The sequence below is a fragment of the Myotis daubentonii genome, chromosome 5 (genome assembly GCF_963259705.1).
Source record: "Myotis daubentonii chromosome 5, mMyoDau2.1, whole genome shotgun sequence".
In the NCBI taxonomy this organism is placed as follows: domain Eukaryota; kingdom Metazoa; phylum Chordata; class Mammalia; order Chiroptera; family Vespertilionidae; genus Myotis; species Myotis daubentonii.
The window spans coordinates 18,946,937-18,962,616 of NC_081844.1; the positions used below are offsets into that span (position 1 = coordinate 18,946,937).

The following is a 15,680-nucleotide window of genomic DNA, read 5'->3' on the forward strand; positions in this document are numbered from 1 at the left end:
CCGTCTTTGGGTCTTGTCACCTGGGGCTGGGGGAGTACTGACACATCCATCAGGTTGGCGGGGGTTGGGCAGTCTGGAGCCACCGGCCCTTAGAAGGCTGTATACAGGCGGCTCTACATATTCTAAGGGGACCCTGGGAGTCGCCACCACCCCCCCCCCCACACACACTTTCCAGTCTGCTGACTCAGCCCTTCTTAGCTTTGCCCTTCAGGCTGCAGGACCCCAGACCTAAGTGCTCTCCCACCCCCTGTAGCTTATCCAGCTCTGTGACACATGCAAGAGTTGTTTTTAACATTTTATTGGTGACAAAAGAGCTTAAAACAAATTGACCAAAAATCAGAAGTGACATTGCCTTGGTACAGATGCTCCTTGATTTGGAAAACTCAGAGTAATTGCTGCTAGAAGGTGAATAAAAGCCAACAGCACAGAGCGAGGTAGAGCACTCCAAAAAGGAACAGGGCGGGGGGGGGGGGGGGGGGCAGGGGCGGTGCATACAGGGTCACAGCAGAAGCCTATCCAAGCGCAATGCCTCTAGGTGGCCTACCAAAAGCCCTACAGCAACGGGCTAAGAGGCCTTGCCAGAAGAAAGGTGCCTGTGTGTCCCTGTCTCTCCGTGTACCAGATGGCATCTGGAGGTTTTGGGTTAAGGGCCAGTGTCAGACACATGGGGAAGGGATGCTGGGGTCACGGTCACTAGGACCTGGGTAGGCAGGAAACAGTCCTCAACTTGGTGGTCACCACGGTGACCAACACCTGCCCCCACAGGGTACCTTTCACGACCACAAGAACTTCCCAATGCAGATCCAGGTGGATGCGTCTGTACAGCTGAAGTGATCCACTCCCCCAAGCACCTTCAGCACAGAACCAACTTATTTCTGAAACTCCTTTTCCCAAATAAAATGAAAACCACCCCAACTCATTGAAGCTATGCTCACAGGTAGAAGGGCTCAAAATTTGGGAGTGGGGTGGAGAGAAAGGGGGGGCAAGGCTCTCGGCTTGTCTGATGGCCACAGGGACCTTGGGCGCCTCCCTGGGGAAGCAGCCGCTGGCTGAGGAACGACCACCTCCCCACCCTCCAGCCTCATGGCTGGTTTTGCTGGGCCCTTCAGGGGACCGAGTCCACTGCATGTGAGAAGCGCTTTGCTTCTGAGTCCAGCGGAGCCCGTGGGCCCAGGTGATGTTCTCTCACTGCCCTGACGCACAGGGAGAAGCTGCTGGAAACTAAGCTGAAAACAAACATCTTCCTCTCCATGATCGCGTCACAGGTGTTCATCCTAACCTCGTTGTGTGTCTCGTTTAAACTTCGTTTCTGGAAGCTTCTTGCATCTCCCAGGTCCACCACTAAGATTTGAGAGACAAACTCAGGAAAGTATTTTTCAGTACTCCTTTGAAAGAATCTTTAAGAAACAAACAGAAAACCCCAAACACCACATTTTCTTTAAATGAAAACCCTCTTAGAACACAGGCAGCGTGACTGCAAGGTCTCAGTGTGGCCAGAACACGCGCCTCAGCGGGCTCTCTAGGCATGGCTGCAAGGAGCCTGTTCAGCACAGAAGTGTGAGCTGTTCCTGATAAAACGTAGTCCCCTTTCAATAAAAGAGAAAAAGAAAGAAAGAACAGAGGAAAGGGCTACTCTGAGATGAGGGTCTTCCTCCCTCCTCCTGGTCGCAGACCCAGGTGTAGACGCGGCGAGCTGGGCCTCCTTGGCGAGCTGGCTGCAGGGCTCTCGGGCTGGCCGGCCCCACCTCCGCTCTCCCTCTGTCTCCTCGCCGCGGTGCCAGCAGTGGGCGCTCACTATCTCGGGCTGCTCTCCCTCGGGTGCTCCTCTCCCTCTCCTGTTGCTCAGTGGTGCTTCAGTTTTAGCAGTGGAAAACAGGTATCCATTTATTTTTATTTTTTATTACCCAGAATAAGATGCTGATGGACTAAGCAACAAAGCTTAGCTCTTCCGCTGCCACCTGTGGAGAGAGGGAGGGAGAGGGCACAGGCTATCAGAGAAAGTAGGAGCCCAGCCCTGCCTGGAAGGCAAGCTGCTCTCCCTACTTCCATTTAGCACCGATGTTCTCACCTGTAAAATGGGACCTCACGTGCTGGACAGCCCTTAGACCACTGACTTTCCAACCAGAGATAGAAGGCAGTCAAATGCTAAGGCTACAGCCTGTGCTATAACAGTGGCACCCCTTCTCCCAGCAGTACCAGCACACAGCTTTCCTTGGCACACCGACAGATGGGAACCGCAAGGCATGACTCACAGGCACCTTCTGCAGAAGTTCCCTATGCACCTTGTGCCAGGACCCATCACCCTCACAAGCTGCCAGTCAGGGAAAGGGATGTGTCCACCTCCCTGCCTGCCCAGGGGGCTATGGGCCTCCACATCGGCCTTTCTCAGGAGTTCTAGGACTCGCAGGAGAGGACATAACACAGGGAGAGGTGCAGGGACCTGAAGTGACAGGTCACAATGATGAGTTGGCCCCTCCTGGACTTGAGACTCCCACATTTCCCGAGTTTTCTGACAAGTCCAGGTCCCGGTGAAGCCCTCCTCCGGAGCTGGCTTGCCTTCTAGTACTGAGACAGTCCCGTCACTCCACCATGCTGGTACGCCCGCTCCCCCTGGTACGTAGAATCTTGCGATAGTGCCACATCAATCTGGGACTTAAATTCATCACCAAGGTAACTGTCCTGAAAGACACAGTGGGGAGATGAGCAGCCAGAGAACTGGCACATGTCCTTGCAACTCTGAGAATCTGCTGTGTGTTCAGCCCCTCGCAAGCCTAGAGAAGAGTCTGAAAAAGCAGTCCTGAACCTGAGCAGCAGGAGACCCACACTGGCTACCTCACCACTGAGGCGGGTGAGCTAGGACTGTTTGAAGGGGCAGCATCATGGACAATGTTCTAAACCCACAGCACCACTGCTGAGGGCAGCCATGCAGGAGGCCATCCTCCTGAGTCCTTTGGGGAGTGTGTCAAGGGGTGTCTGTGTGTGTGTGTGTGTGGGGGGGGGGCACCCTGGGTTGGTCTAACTTCTCTGCAAGTGGATGTACATTTCAAGTTCTGTGTAGCCAGCTCACCTGGGACAACTCAGGCTGGGAGAGACCAGGCTGGCTCATCTGGGAGGGTTGGCTCATGGAGATGTAGCCCTGTGTCAGGGCCCCCTGGGAGAAGGGCTGTGATGCCACATCCTGGCTGGCCTGGCTGCTGGGCAGGTTCGTCTGGCTGGGCCCAGGAAGGCCAAAGCGGTTCTTCTGGCGTCCACCACGGCCCGTCTTGCCTTTCGGGGTGCCTCGGCCTGAAATACAGCGGCGGGGCTCCTTAAAGGAGGTCTAAGCCTAGATGACAAGTGATTCTGCTCCGAGGCCTGGTGCTCGCTCACCTGCAGCTGGCCCGTTAGCCTGTCCAAAATACCCTGGTGGTGGCATGGGTGGCATGACCAGGTTGAAGGGGATGGGAATGTTCATGGCGGCCACGTGGCTGGGGCCAGCACTGATCATACCGAGCTGGTCGTGGGTCTGGAAGTACATGTTCGAGGGCCGGCCTGTAAGACAGGGTGAATGGCAAGTTATCCACTGTGTACAGGTGAGTCTGCTGCCTACTTCCAGTCAGCTACTCTGCCTGCAGTGGGACGCCTATCCCATCCTGTCACTGCTCTGCCTGCAGTTTTTAGGGTGTCCCTATGGCAAGAACTGCCTGCTGCAGATTCTCACCATCAATCCCCTTCTCAACCTGCTGGGGGTGGTGCCTGGGAAACCACCTTTTTCCCTAGGGGATTCTGACACAACTATAGGGACCTGACCAACTGAGAACTACCACTCAATATTTCAAATAAAAGTGGTCCTTTCTGTGCCAAAACATATGTTCATACCACACACACTAAAAAGCAAGAGAATGCCTAAGCTCCACAGACCAAACAAAGGCCCCCATGGACTTAAAAACATGGTCTTCTGGGTCAGCCCCTGGGGACTGAGGGAAGAAGCACCTTGGACACCCTCAGCTACACAGCAACTTGCTGGATGTGATGAGAGGATTGTTGTTGTTAGATAACACGATCCCCAATCTGAACCCAGAGGCCAGGCAAATACAGGGTCAGAGAAAGGGGGCTGCCGAGAACATGTAAGAGGAGCTGGGGTACACCTGCCCTCAGGATGAATACTGGGCATAGGAGGGAACAAAGCCCACAGTAAAAAACATGGGCAGGTGGCACTGAAGTGAGTGGCAGGGCACTGTGTCGCCCTCTGTGCTGATTGGGGTGGGGAAGGGTCCCAGCAGGCAAGATCCTGGGGGATGAGAGAGAACCGTTTACACTGGCTCAGGAAGAAGAGAGGTGTTCCAGCCAGCAGGGGTCAGACTCAGCCTTTGGACATAGAGACTCCACTAGGAGACGAGAACATGCTCCCAACTCAGAGCTCTGACAGAGCAAGAGGGGACTTCAAGAAAGAGACAAAACCTGAAATGAGGTTGCAGGCCACTTGGAGGGACTGCATGTATGAGTTCCCATTGAAAAGGGGAGCACAGGGCGGGGGGAGGGGGGAAGCATGGGGGCAACCCGGCAGGACTGTGTTATTTAAAAATATATTCTTTTCAGAAACTGCCAGAGACCAACACTTTGATCTCAGAGAGGGAAGCTGAGAAGGAACTCGTTGTCAGGAAGGTTTCTGTGGACAGATGCAGTGCAGGCGTGGGAAGGGTCAACATCCTCAGTGCTGGCCCAGGCCCCCACAGAGAGGACTTACCCTGGCTGCTCCGATCATAGACCGATCCTGGGATGATGGCCTCCCGGGCATCATACATGGCTGTGGTCATGAAGCGGGCTCCCTGCAGAGCATTTGGGTAGGTGAGAAATACCACTCCTCTTTCAATAACACAGCCTTTGATGCTCCACATTCCATCTCTGGCTTCCATTCAAGCAGCCCTGTACCCCTAACCCCCCAAGGCACCCTGGGTTCACAAGGTTTCCTAACTGCCTTTGTCTCACTCCTAGATACCCCCAGCACTTCGCAGCCCGTATAAACCTCAGGACACTGGTGTGGGGAGCCAGCATGCATTGCTCGTCTTCAAACACTGACATGCACACGCTTTCCACAGGCTACACCAGCCATCGCTCACTGCCAGGTGCCAAAATGGGGGATTGGAGGAAAAGGGGTCCCATCCCTCCTGACTATCGGCCACAGCTCACAGGGTTGATGGTGTTGACCAGCTTCCGGGGCTTGCTGAACTGCATGAGGCTCTCCCGCAGGTTATTCAGAGGCCCCTCCACCAGCACCTTCTGCTCCTTGTAGTAATTCAGCAGGTGGTTCCACAGGGGCTGCTTGGACAGGGCCTTAGGGTTGCCCACAATGATGACTCCATATCTGCAAGGTGTGGGCGCAAAGAACATGGTGCTTATGGCCTCATAGCAAACAAACACCACATACAACAGTCTGAGGCCAAACAAATTCAAAACCTGAGTCCAAAGTCACTGGGGGCCACCCTCAGCCTCCCTGCCTAGATGCCTGGCCTGCCCATGATGACTGGCACTGGAGCCCAGCCTACAAGCTGTTAACACTGCACTCAGTTTATTTGGAAGTGGATTTCTAGGGGCTCAGATGACAAAAACCCCGGATAGCAGGTTAGCTCAGAGACTAGTTTCCTTGTTGTAGCCTCAAGTCGGCCTCCTGAGATGCCTCAGGGATCCTGACTAGGCATGCAACTTGATGCCTGAGCCTGGGCCTAGCTTCTGTGGACACTTACCTTCACCCAGCTGTGTTAGGGACACGTCCCCATGCGGGCCACCTAACAATAGTGTACAACAGAAAGGGGGTAACCATGAAAACCAAGTGTCCTGGGTGGGGAAAGAACTGATGTGGGAACATGAGCCTGACCTTGGCTGGCACAGGGGCAGCACGGGAGCCACCTTGTTCTCCAAGTCTCTTCTGCTGTTACCACTATTTCAGAGCAGTTACATCCCAGAACCAAAAAGGAGTCAAGGCCAAAACGTTAGACTCATAGTTCAATAACTCGACAGGGACACACGCCAGGCACTGGGTCTGAATCTCAAGTCATAAGGGCCAGAATGGACATTGTCCATGAGCCTGAGACCACAGAAAACCACCGGACACACAAGCAAAGTACTTGCAGGTGAGCCCTGCTTTCTAAGTTGTTGCTGTAGCCTCTGGACCTCAGGAACTGGCGAAGGCCCCATCCCAGGCCCTGTACTGCCAGCCCGAGGTTGGCTGGGTGCGAGGACTGTTAACAAGAGGACCAGGAAGTGAGAAGCCTCCCAAAATCAGACCCCGAGGAAAAGTCCCTCTGAAGGACCCTGAGACAGGAAGGTGGCAATTGTCACCTACAAGCCCAGACAAGATTCAACCACTGTACCTTGCTCGGGTCAGGGCCACGTTAAGCCGCCTAGGGTCATTTAAAAACCCGATGCCTTGGTGTTCGTTGGCTCGCACACAGGAAAGGATGATGAAGTCCTTCTCACGCCCCTGGAATGCATCCACACTGGCAATCTCCACCTCCTGCAGGGACACAAGGTCATGGTCAGTCAGCTGGCTGCCCTCAAAGACCCACAGGCAACATGAAGCATGTCCAAATGCACCACTGAATCCCTGGTCCCCGGCCCTGCTCTCCTGGCCTTCCCGCTTTGTCTTTTTATTTTTGGTAATCTGTTTTCCAATAATAAAAGCGTACTTGCTCATTGTAACACCCAAGACTGTTCCCAAGTTAACAGAACGAAGATCACATGTCACTGTCAGAACCATACTTTATAGTATGGTTCATGTCCACATGGAAAAATAATTATGTTGTCCTGCACCCTCATGAGATACACCTGGACATTTTACCCAGGTATTGACCTAAAAGTGGACAGCCTTCTCATGGATAAGAAACATCCACGACAAAGTAGCACACACCACAGCCCTAACAGGTCAACCCTGCAGCCTTTTCAAGTTATGCTCTGAAAAGTATCCTGAGAAAAACAACTTTATGAACCTTGTCTCTCACATTTCTGACTCTTAAGACAGCCTTGATTTGCAGGACTCAGCAGAAAGGTTAACATTCAAATGCAAACCTCCCTGGCCAGGTGATCAAGGTCAGTGGGGCAGAGGGAGATGGAGCTCGCACCTGGTACAGCTTGGTGTGCAGGGAGCCGCTGAACTGCATGTACTGCACCAGGTAGGAGCGCTGGCCCTCATAGGGTGTGATGATGCCAATCTGGTCCGGCTTGGCACCTGCCTTCAGCAGCTTCGTGGTGATCTTCTCAACATTTGCAGCCTCCGTCCTAAGGAAACCAGGCATTCAGTTCCCTGGGCTGCACCTGTGGGCTCCTGAGACCAGAGGCTATGGGAGGTGCCGGGGCAGCTATGCCCACGCCCACATTGGGGCCATCCTGTCCTGGACCAAGGGAGTCATAGAGGACAGAAAAAGCTCACCATACACACACACACACACACACACACACACACACACACACACACACACAAAGAATCTGCTCAACACAAAAACAACACTGAAAAGCGAAATGAGAATATGCTGTGGCCTGAGAAACCTAAACAGAGCAGAGTGAGGAGGGCAGTTTCAGACCAGCATCACCTACATTAATTAAGAGTTGGCCAAGCTGCCACTGAGCCAGCTGTTGTGGCAGGCAAACCTCTGCATACCTGTTCAGGTAGGAGGTACCCGAGCTGGCGATCTCCTCCTGGCCCTGGGTCACATAGAAGAACATCGGCTTATCAGGTTGGGGCCACTGGAAGTCAAACCCCTTCTTCACTCGATCCGCTGTCATTGGGGAGGGAAAAGAGGCAACACTTCCCGTCAGAGAAGAAAAATACAGCCAGAAGCCATCCAAAAGGATCCCCTGCCCAAGAGGCAAGGACTGAGTGAAGCCGTGAACATGACACTCAAAGAGCTGCTCATTCCCTGAACAGGTCTTACTGTTTGGTGCTTTCTACAGCCACTTTACGAAACCTATGCTCATGCCCATGAAGATGTTCTCCTATTTCCTTCTAGAGCTTTCCTACTGCCCTCGCAGGACTCAAAAGCCTCTACAATCGGCTTTTGTGAATGACACTGTTGAGCAACCTCTCCTGTCAGAGGAGCACATCTATCCAGCAGATCAGTGTGAGGAAACCGGTATTTCTGCATGACAACAGCCTAACGCCGACATGCCAGTGTACATGTCAAGCTAGAAATGAAGTCAAGTCTGTCTCTATCATTCAAGTGAGGACAGAGGCCAGCTGGTGAGTACAGTGGCCCGTTATCCCAGGGTCTGCTGCCAATTTTTTTCCCCCCAAAGTTTATTTTATTGTTGAGTATTACAGATGTCCCTGTTTTCCCTTTTGCCTCCCTCCACCCATCGCCCACCCTGTCCCAGGCCTTCACCTGTCTACTGTCTGTATCCATGGGCTTTGACTAATCTGTACTTCTAAATCCTTTCACCTTTTTCACTCATACCATCTACACCCCTCTAATCCTGCAACCGTCAAAATGTTCTCTGTACCTGAGTTTGCCTCTATTCTGCCTATTTGTTCATCTTGATCTTTAGATTCAATTGCTGACAGATATGAATTTATTGCCATTTTACTGTTCCTATTTTTTATCCCCCCTCCCCCTCTTCTTATTAAAGAAGACCCTTTAACATTCTATGTAATATCAGTTTGGTAGTGATGAACACCTTTATCTTTTTCTTGTCTGTGAAGCTCTTTATCTCACCTTCAATTCTAAATGACAGTTTTGCTGGGTAGAATAATCTTGGTTATAAGTCCTTGCTTTCATCACTTTAAATATTTCTTGTCACTCCCTTCTGGCCTGCAAAGTTTCTGTTGAGAAATCAGCTGACAGTCATATGGGCGCTCCCTTAGGGTAACTAACTGCTTTTCTCTTGCTGCTTATAAGATCCTCTCTTTGTCTTTAACCTTTGGCATTTTAATTATGATGTATTTTGGTGTGGCCTCTTTGGGTTCATCTTGTTTGGGACTCTGTGCTTCCTGGAGTTGTACGTCTATTTCTTTCATCCGGTAAAGGGAAGTTTTCTGTCATTTTTTCAAAATCTTGCTCTCTCCCCTCTCCTTCTGGCACCCCCATAATGTGAATGTTGGTATGCTTGAAGTTGTCCCAGAGGCTCCTTATACTATCTTCATATTTTTTGGATTCTTTTCGTTTCTGCTGTTCTGATTGGGTGTTTTTTGCTTCTTTATATTCCAAATCATTGATTTTATTCTTGGCACCCTCTACTCCACTGTAAATTATTCTTCATTTCATTTAGTGTATCTGTCATTTCTGACCTGTCCTTTTTTACGTTGTCGATGTTCTCATGAAGATCCTTCAAGCTCTAAGTTTCTTGAAATTCTCAGTAAGTTTTTTGAGCATAACCATTATTTTGAACTCTGTATCAGGTAGTTTTCTTGCTTCCATTTCATTTAGTTCTTTTTCTGAAGAATCTCCTTCTGTTCTTTCATTTGAGACAATTCTCTGTATTTTGGCTGCTTCCCAGTGTTTGTTTCTATATATTAGGTAGATCTGCTATGTCTCCCGGACTTGGCAGAGTGGCCTTGAGTAGCAGGTGTCCTGTAGGGCCCAGTGACTCAGCCTCTCCACTCACCTGAGCTGGACACTCAGTTGTGCCCCTATGTGAGCTGTGTGCACTGTCCTACTGTAGCTATGCCTTGATTGATGTCGGCATCACTGGGAGGGACTGACCCCCAGGCAAACTGGTTGTGAGGATTGGCTGCGACTAGAGCTGAAGAGCTGCTATACAGGAGCCAGCCCATGGAGCAGGACTTGCTTTAGTGGGGCTTTGGTACTCACCGAGTTCACCCCTTTGAGTGTGGTAGGGTTGTAAACTGGCATGGTCTGAAGCTGACCACCAGGTGCACAGGCTCTGGGGCCTCCCGGGAGGTACAAAGTCTGCCTATGCCCTGCTCGGGGCCAAAGCAATCTGCATATGGCTGCTACTTGTGTTGGACTTGAAGGTGTCCAGGAGAGGCCAACCTCTGAATCAAGGAAAGTTGCTGCTAGTGCTCAGCCTGGGGCCACTTACTGAGAGATATGGGGCACACTCAAGCCAGCTGCTGCTTGCTTGAGGAATTTTAAGGAAGTCCAAAGCCTGAGGCAAGAGAGGCCAGTTGTATGAAAAAGCCACTGGAAATAGCTTAGATGAGACTGCAAGTAGGGAGGTGTGGGGTTTCAGGGAATCACCAGAGTGGGGTGAAAAGTGTGAGCCAGGTGGATGGAGATTTAACTAGGGTGCCCTGCCTGCTGGCTCAGGGCGTGGGGGGGAGGGTGGGCCTCGGCAAAGAAATAAGCCTCTGCCAGCACTTCTGTCCGGAGAACACTGCCCCTCCAGCCCTTGTTTTAATTCTAGGCAGGTTAGTTTCTCCTTCAATGTCCCAAGTTCCTTTCAAGCTGCTGCCCCAGTGCGGGAGCTCAGAGGGAGTGATTCCTGAGGAAGAGCCCTTTAAGAGAAACTGCCTGGGGCCAGCAGCCTCCATGCCACTCAGCCACAATTCCTGCTGATTTTAGAGCTAGGAATTGTGGGGACTTCTCTTCCTGGTACTGGAACCCTTGGCTAGGGGGCCTGGAGTGGGGTTGGGCCCCTCACTCCTCAGGGAAACCTCCACAGCCAAGATATCCATCCTGATTTTATTTAATTCTAAAAATTTTATTGATTTCAGAGAGGAAGGAAGAGGGAGATAGAAATGATGAGAGAGAATCACTGATTGGCTGTCTCTTGCATGCCCCCTTCCCCTCCACTGGGGATCAAGCCCGCAACCCAGGCATGCGCCCTTGACCGGAATCAAACCTGTGACCCTTCAGTCCGCAGGCCGACACTCTATCCACTAAGCCAAATCAGCTAGGACTGGTGACATATTTTATAGCTTTCCCCACAACTGTAGGAATCTCCCAATTCTCCACCAAAGCTGGACAGACGGTGCCGGGTAGGCCTCTGACGAAAGCCTCTCTTCTCTGCCCTGTGCACAGGACAGCCTTTGACCCAACTGACTGCAACACCCTCACTAGCTGTTAGGATGAGAGGTACCTACTGACTCCCCTCAGACACTGCCACCACCTCAATCTCATCAGAAAAACCACTCAGCACTGGGAAGACTTAGTCAGCTCATGCTAGGGGGCATGAGGGTTCTAAAATACTAATTTTTGTTGAATCCTCAGATGTTTATCACTGGTGGTAAATACTGTTAGTGTTTTTCTTTTTTTAAATGTATTTCTCTTATTGATTTCAAGAGGAAGGGAGAGGGAGAGAGACATAGAAACATCAATGATGAGAGAGAACCACTGATTGTCTGCCTCCTGCACGGCCCCTACTGGGGACTGAGCCCACAACCTGGGCATGTGCCCTGACTGGGAAATCGAACCCTGACCTCTTGGTTCATAGTTCAATGCTCAACCATTGAGCCACGCCAGCCGAGCTGTTAGTGTTTTTCTTAAAACATAAGTCATAAGCTTGCTTTGTTTTCAGGAAAATAAATACCCCCCCAGCTGAGTGACCAGTGAGTACTTCATTCATCAAGTACCTTGCATATCCACCAGTGTCACAAGAATATGCACTTAGGGTGTTAGCTGCCATAAGCGTGTGGCAGTGATGACATACAGTAGTCTGGTGGAACCATCCAGACTCCTGCTGAAATCCCTGCTGGTTCCCAGTGCTGCTTTTGAACCATTAGTGCAACTGTCAGCACAGCAAAGGGCATATGCCAACTTCACTCTGAAAGGAGTCTTGCCTTCCCATCTTGTGGACCCCAGGGCATGGGCTCTGAGAACTGGCCATCCACACTGCAGAGTGGACATGCTGTACTGCTGACCACGGTACCTCTTGGAGGCACCCCTCACACACAAATGGTTGCTAATAAAGCCACTCAGGAAGGAAGCGATCGCATGTTCCCACTGACCCCCTGCCGAGTATTACCTGCAGTGACACCGTTCTGCAGAGAGCCCTCATAGAAGATGTTGGATGGGAAGGCACTGAGTGCAGGGTGCATCCGATACTGGACTTGCAGGCGGATTGGACGAATGCCGAGCACCACCAGGCGCTCGAACAGTGACTGAGACAGCCCGGCCTTGGCTGCCTTCTTGCACATCACCACGGGGCCCAGCTGGCAGTGGTCACCCACAAGGATCAGCTGTGATGAGAGGCCCACACAGGTGAGAGGTTCAAGCATGAAGCAGCTGGGACATCCATTCTCAGAAGACTAAGGGGCCCAGGGTCCACATAACCACCCAGTCATGCAAATTCCAGTGGTAAGATACTGACTGGGCATGGGAAACTGCCCACCACAGACATGAAACACACTCAGACATTCATTCAGGACACACACAGAGATGCTCTCAAAGACCCCTTAAAGGGCTCACCATGCATCCCTACGCTCTGCCAGGGTGTCACAGGATCTTTAAAAACAAAAAACAAAAGAACCCAGCCTCATAGGACATTAAAACACACACACAGCCTCCAGCATTAAGAATTATACAGAACTGAACAGGAGAGAATGCACACCAGTTTTCAAACAAGAACACCATGAAAGGGGTTGGCTCACCTGCTTGGCTCCAAGGACCACAGGGACCATGCACTCCGGCTCTGTGGCCTGGGTGCTCTCGTCGATAAGAATGGAGCGGAACTGCATCTTGGCCAGCCTGGGGTCTCCTGCACCCACACATGTGCAGCAGATGACGTCCGCGTTCTGGGGAAGAGAGTGTGTGAGCATCAGGGGCAACTGCAACAGTACAGTTTACCAGGCGCCAAAGGGCAGGTGGGCAGGACAGAACAGGATACCACTCTGGTCTCTGCCCTCCTGACAACCACGAAAACAAGCTGTCTCTCCCTGACGGCACTCACATAAACTTTTGAGATCCTACGTCAGTGATGGCGAACCTATGACACACGTGTCAGAAGTGACACGCGAACTCATTTTTTTGGTTGATTTTTCTTTGTTAAATGGCATTTAAATATATAAAATAACTATCAAAAATAAGTCTTTGTTTTACTATGGTTGCAAATATCAAAAAATTTCTATATGTGACACGGCACCAGAGTTAAGTTAGGGTTTTTCAAAATGCTGACACGCCGAGCTCAAAAGGTTCGCCATCACTGTCCTAAGTGGTGGGGCCTTACCAGAGAAAACCTCTCAGCACAGACGGTTCCGTGCTTGAGACAGCCTCTAGGGAGCAGTGCTGAGCCGGGGAACAGGTAGGTGCTGGGCTGGGATCCACTTTTGGTTGATTTGTCATGAAATAACAGGCCCACCCCGAGGGTACAGACCAAGATCCCAAGTTCCCAGCAGCAGGGAGGCTGACAGGCAGTAGAAACTACTAAAAAATCATGTCTGTGTGGTCTCAGGGTACCTATGCTTTCTTCCAAAAGTAGGCACAACCTAACTAAAGGTGCCATCATATGCCCTGAGGCCCAGGCCCTCACCATGAGCAGCTCCCTTTCAGCTGTGCGCTTCAGGGCTCGGTACCGCTTCTCATCGGCAGATGACAGCTCCCCAGTCTCGTCCTTTAGCTGCTGCAGCTTCTGCAGCTCTGGCATGCTGGAAGCACAGGCACAGCAGTGGGCATGGAGGACTTGCACCAGGGCCACACAGAGAACCCCACACACACCTGCAGCCAGGTACCTGACACTCACCTATCCATGTTCCTGATCTGGTTGTGCAGGGCCAGGAATGACACTGGGGAGTCAATGGCCTCGCGGCTCTTAGCGCAGAGCCGCACAACTTTCAGCCCAGTCTGGTGGATCTTCTCAGTCAGCTGATCCACAGCTATGTTACTTGGAGCACAGACGAGCACAGGCCTTAAACATAAAGCAAATGAGTATCTCAGTGCTTGCCCAGAGGAGATTAATGAAATGCAAAACAACCTAAGTCTGTTGTTTTGAATCACAGGCAGTGCAGACAAACCTAAGACTAAAAGCCAGGAGCCCTAGCTGGTTTGGCTCAGTGGGTAGAGCGTCAGCCTGCTGACTGAAGGGTCCCAGCTTCAATTCTGATCAAGGGCACTGCCGGGGTCCAACCCCAGCAGGTCCAGGGGTTCCCAAAAGTGTAGATGGAGTCGGCGAAGAAGGAAGGACACGGAGACAGCGTTCAGTTGATCAGCAGCCTAGCCAGGATCTCTAGCCCAGATCTCCAGCCAAGTTCTGGTCTGGATCTCCAGAGAGGTTCTGCTCAGGTTCTCCAGTCAGGTTCAGTCCAGGTACTCCAGTCAGGTTCAGTCACCAGGTCCCAGTCAGGCTCTCCTGCCAATCTCCACAGTCAGGTTCAGTCCAGGATCTTTTGCCATGCTCTCTCGCCAGGCTCCGCCTCCAGGCTCCGAGGCCAGTCCCTATCCAGGATCCTCCGGCATGCTCTCGCCAGTGAAGTTCTTCTGTCTCTAGAGAACGTTCTGTGTAGGTTCTGTGCCTAGGCTCTGTCTCTCTTGGTCCTGTCTTCCTGGCCCTGTCTCCTAAGTTCTGTGTCTTGCTGTCTTCTGAATTCTGTCTCATGAGTTCTGTGTCTGAAGTTCTGTGTTATAAGTTCTGTGTCTTGCTGTCTTGTTACATCTGTATTTATACCAGTTCATTTTAATCCTGTCAATCTCTATTACAAAGGTTAGGGCGTTTCTTATCTCCATTCCAGGGAGTAAAGATTATGTAGCTTAAGCATGATTGTTTGTAGTTAAATTGATTAACTACCCGCCTGGCACTTAGTTAAGGAGTTTTATTCCCTCCCTAACTTCAGGGGAAAATCCCTACCTGGGGATTCAACCTTTCTTGGAGAGGTGACCTTGGTTAAAACACAGCGCCAAGAAGGTGAGCAAACACATTAAGAACCGTATGCCATATATGCCAGGTCCCTTGAAACAGCAAGGATGGACCGGCTCCCGGCAGGGCACATGCCCGGTTGCGGGCTTGATCCCCAGTAGGGGGCATGCAGGAGGCAGCCGATCAATGATTCTCTCTCATCATTGATGTTTCTATCTCTCTCTCCCTCTCCACTCCTGAGATTTAAAAAAAAAAAAAAAAAAGACTAAAGCCAGGAATGGTACAATGCAGGAGCTAAAAGCCCAGCCAGTCCAGGACTCCCTGTCCCCAACCAGTTTTCACTCTACTCATGCAAAGTATTATTAACAACAGACATGCATCCTCACCCCCCCATCTCATGGTGAAGGCTTTCCAAGCTGAGGCACATACTGCACAGTGCCACCTGGGTGAACTGGCCAGAGCTGCCTTTAAGAGCAGCAGGCTTGCCCTGGCCAATGTGGCTCAGTTGGTTGGGTGTTGTTCTGTGTACTAAAAGGTTGCTGGTTCGATTCCTGATCAGGACACATGCCCAGGTTCGAGGCTCAGTCCCCATTGGGGGACATGTAGGAGACAGCTGATCAATGATTCTCTCTCATCAATGATGTTTCTATCTCTTTCTTCCTTCCTCTCTCTAAATCAGCATATATATACATACACACACATGTATATATGTCTCTTTTTATTTTTTTAAACATACTTTTATTGATTTATTTTTACAGAGAGGAAGGGAGAGGGATAGAGAGTTAGAAATGTCGATGAGAGAAAAACATCAATCAGCTGCCTCCTGCACACCCCCTACTGGGGATGTGCCTGCAACCAAGGTACATGCCCTTGACCGGAATCGAACCTGGGACCTTTCAGTCCGCAGGCCGACGCTCTATCCACTAGCCAAACCGGTTAGGGCTGTCTTTCTTTTTAAATAT

At 51.1% G+C, this 15,680-nt stretch overlaps 1 protein-coding gene across 2 annotated transcripts in view; it reads right to left on the reverse strand.

Moving 5' to 3' along the window:
* Positions 1–282: 282 nt before the first annotated feature.
* Positions 283–15,680, reverse strand: part of UPF1 (UPF1 RNA helicase and ATPase) — a 43,134-nt gene continuing 27,736 nt past the window's right edge. For both annotated transcript variants that reach the window (XM_059696134.1, XM_059696135.1), the window contains exons 12-24: positions 13,609–13,773; positions 13,399–13,513; positions 12,521–12,664; positions 11,896–12,109; positions 7,634–7,751; positions 7,098–7,254; positions 6,351–6,493; positions 5,170–5,344; positions 4,727–4,808; positions 3,370–3,531; positions 3,068–3,285; positions 2,557–2,679; positions 283–1,958 (exon numbers count right to left, since the gene is read on the reverse strand). In XM_059696134.1, the coding sequence (XP_059552117.1) occupies positions 2,560–2,679; positions 3,068–3,285; positions 3,370–3,531; positions 4,727–4,808; positions 5,170–5,344; positions 6,351–6,493; positions 7,098–7,254; positions 7,634–7,751; positions 11,896–12,109; positions 12,521–12,664; positions 13,399–13,513; positions 13,609–13,773 (1,813 nt within the window). In that variant the 3' untranslated portion in view covers positions 283–1,958; positions 2,557–2,559. The remainder of the gene's footprint in view (positions 1,959–2,556; positions 2,680–3,067; positions 3,286–3,369; positions 3,532–4,726; positions 4,809–5,169; positions 5,345–6,350; positions 6,494–7,097; positions 7,255–7,633; positions 7,752–11,895; positions 12,110–12,520; positions 12,665–13,398; positions 13,514–13,608; positions 13,774–15,680) is intronic.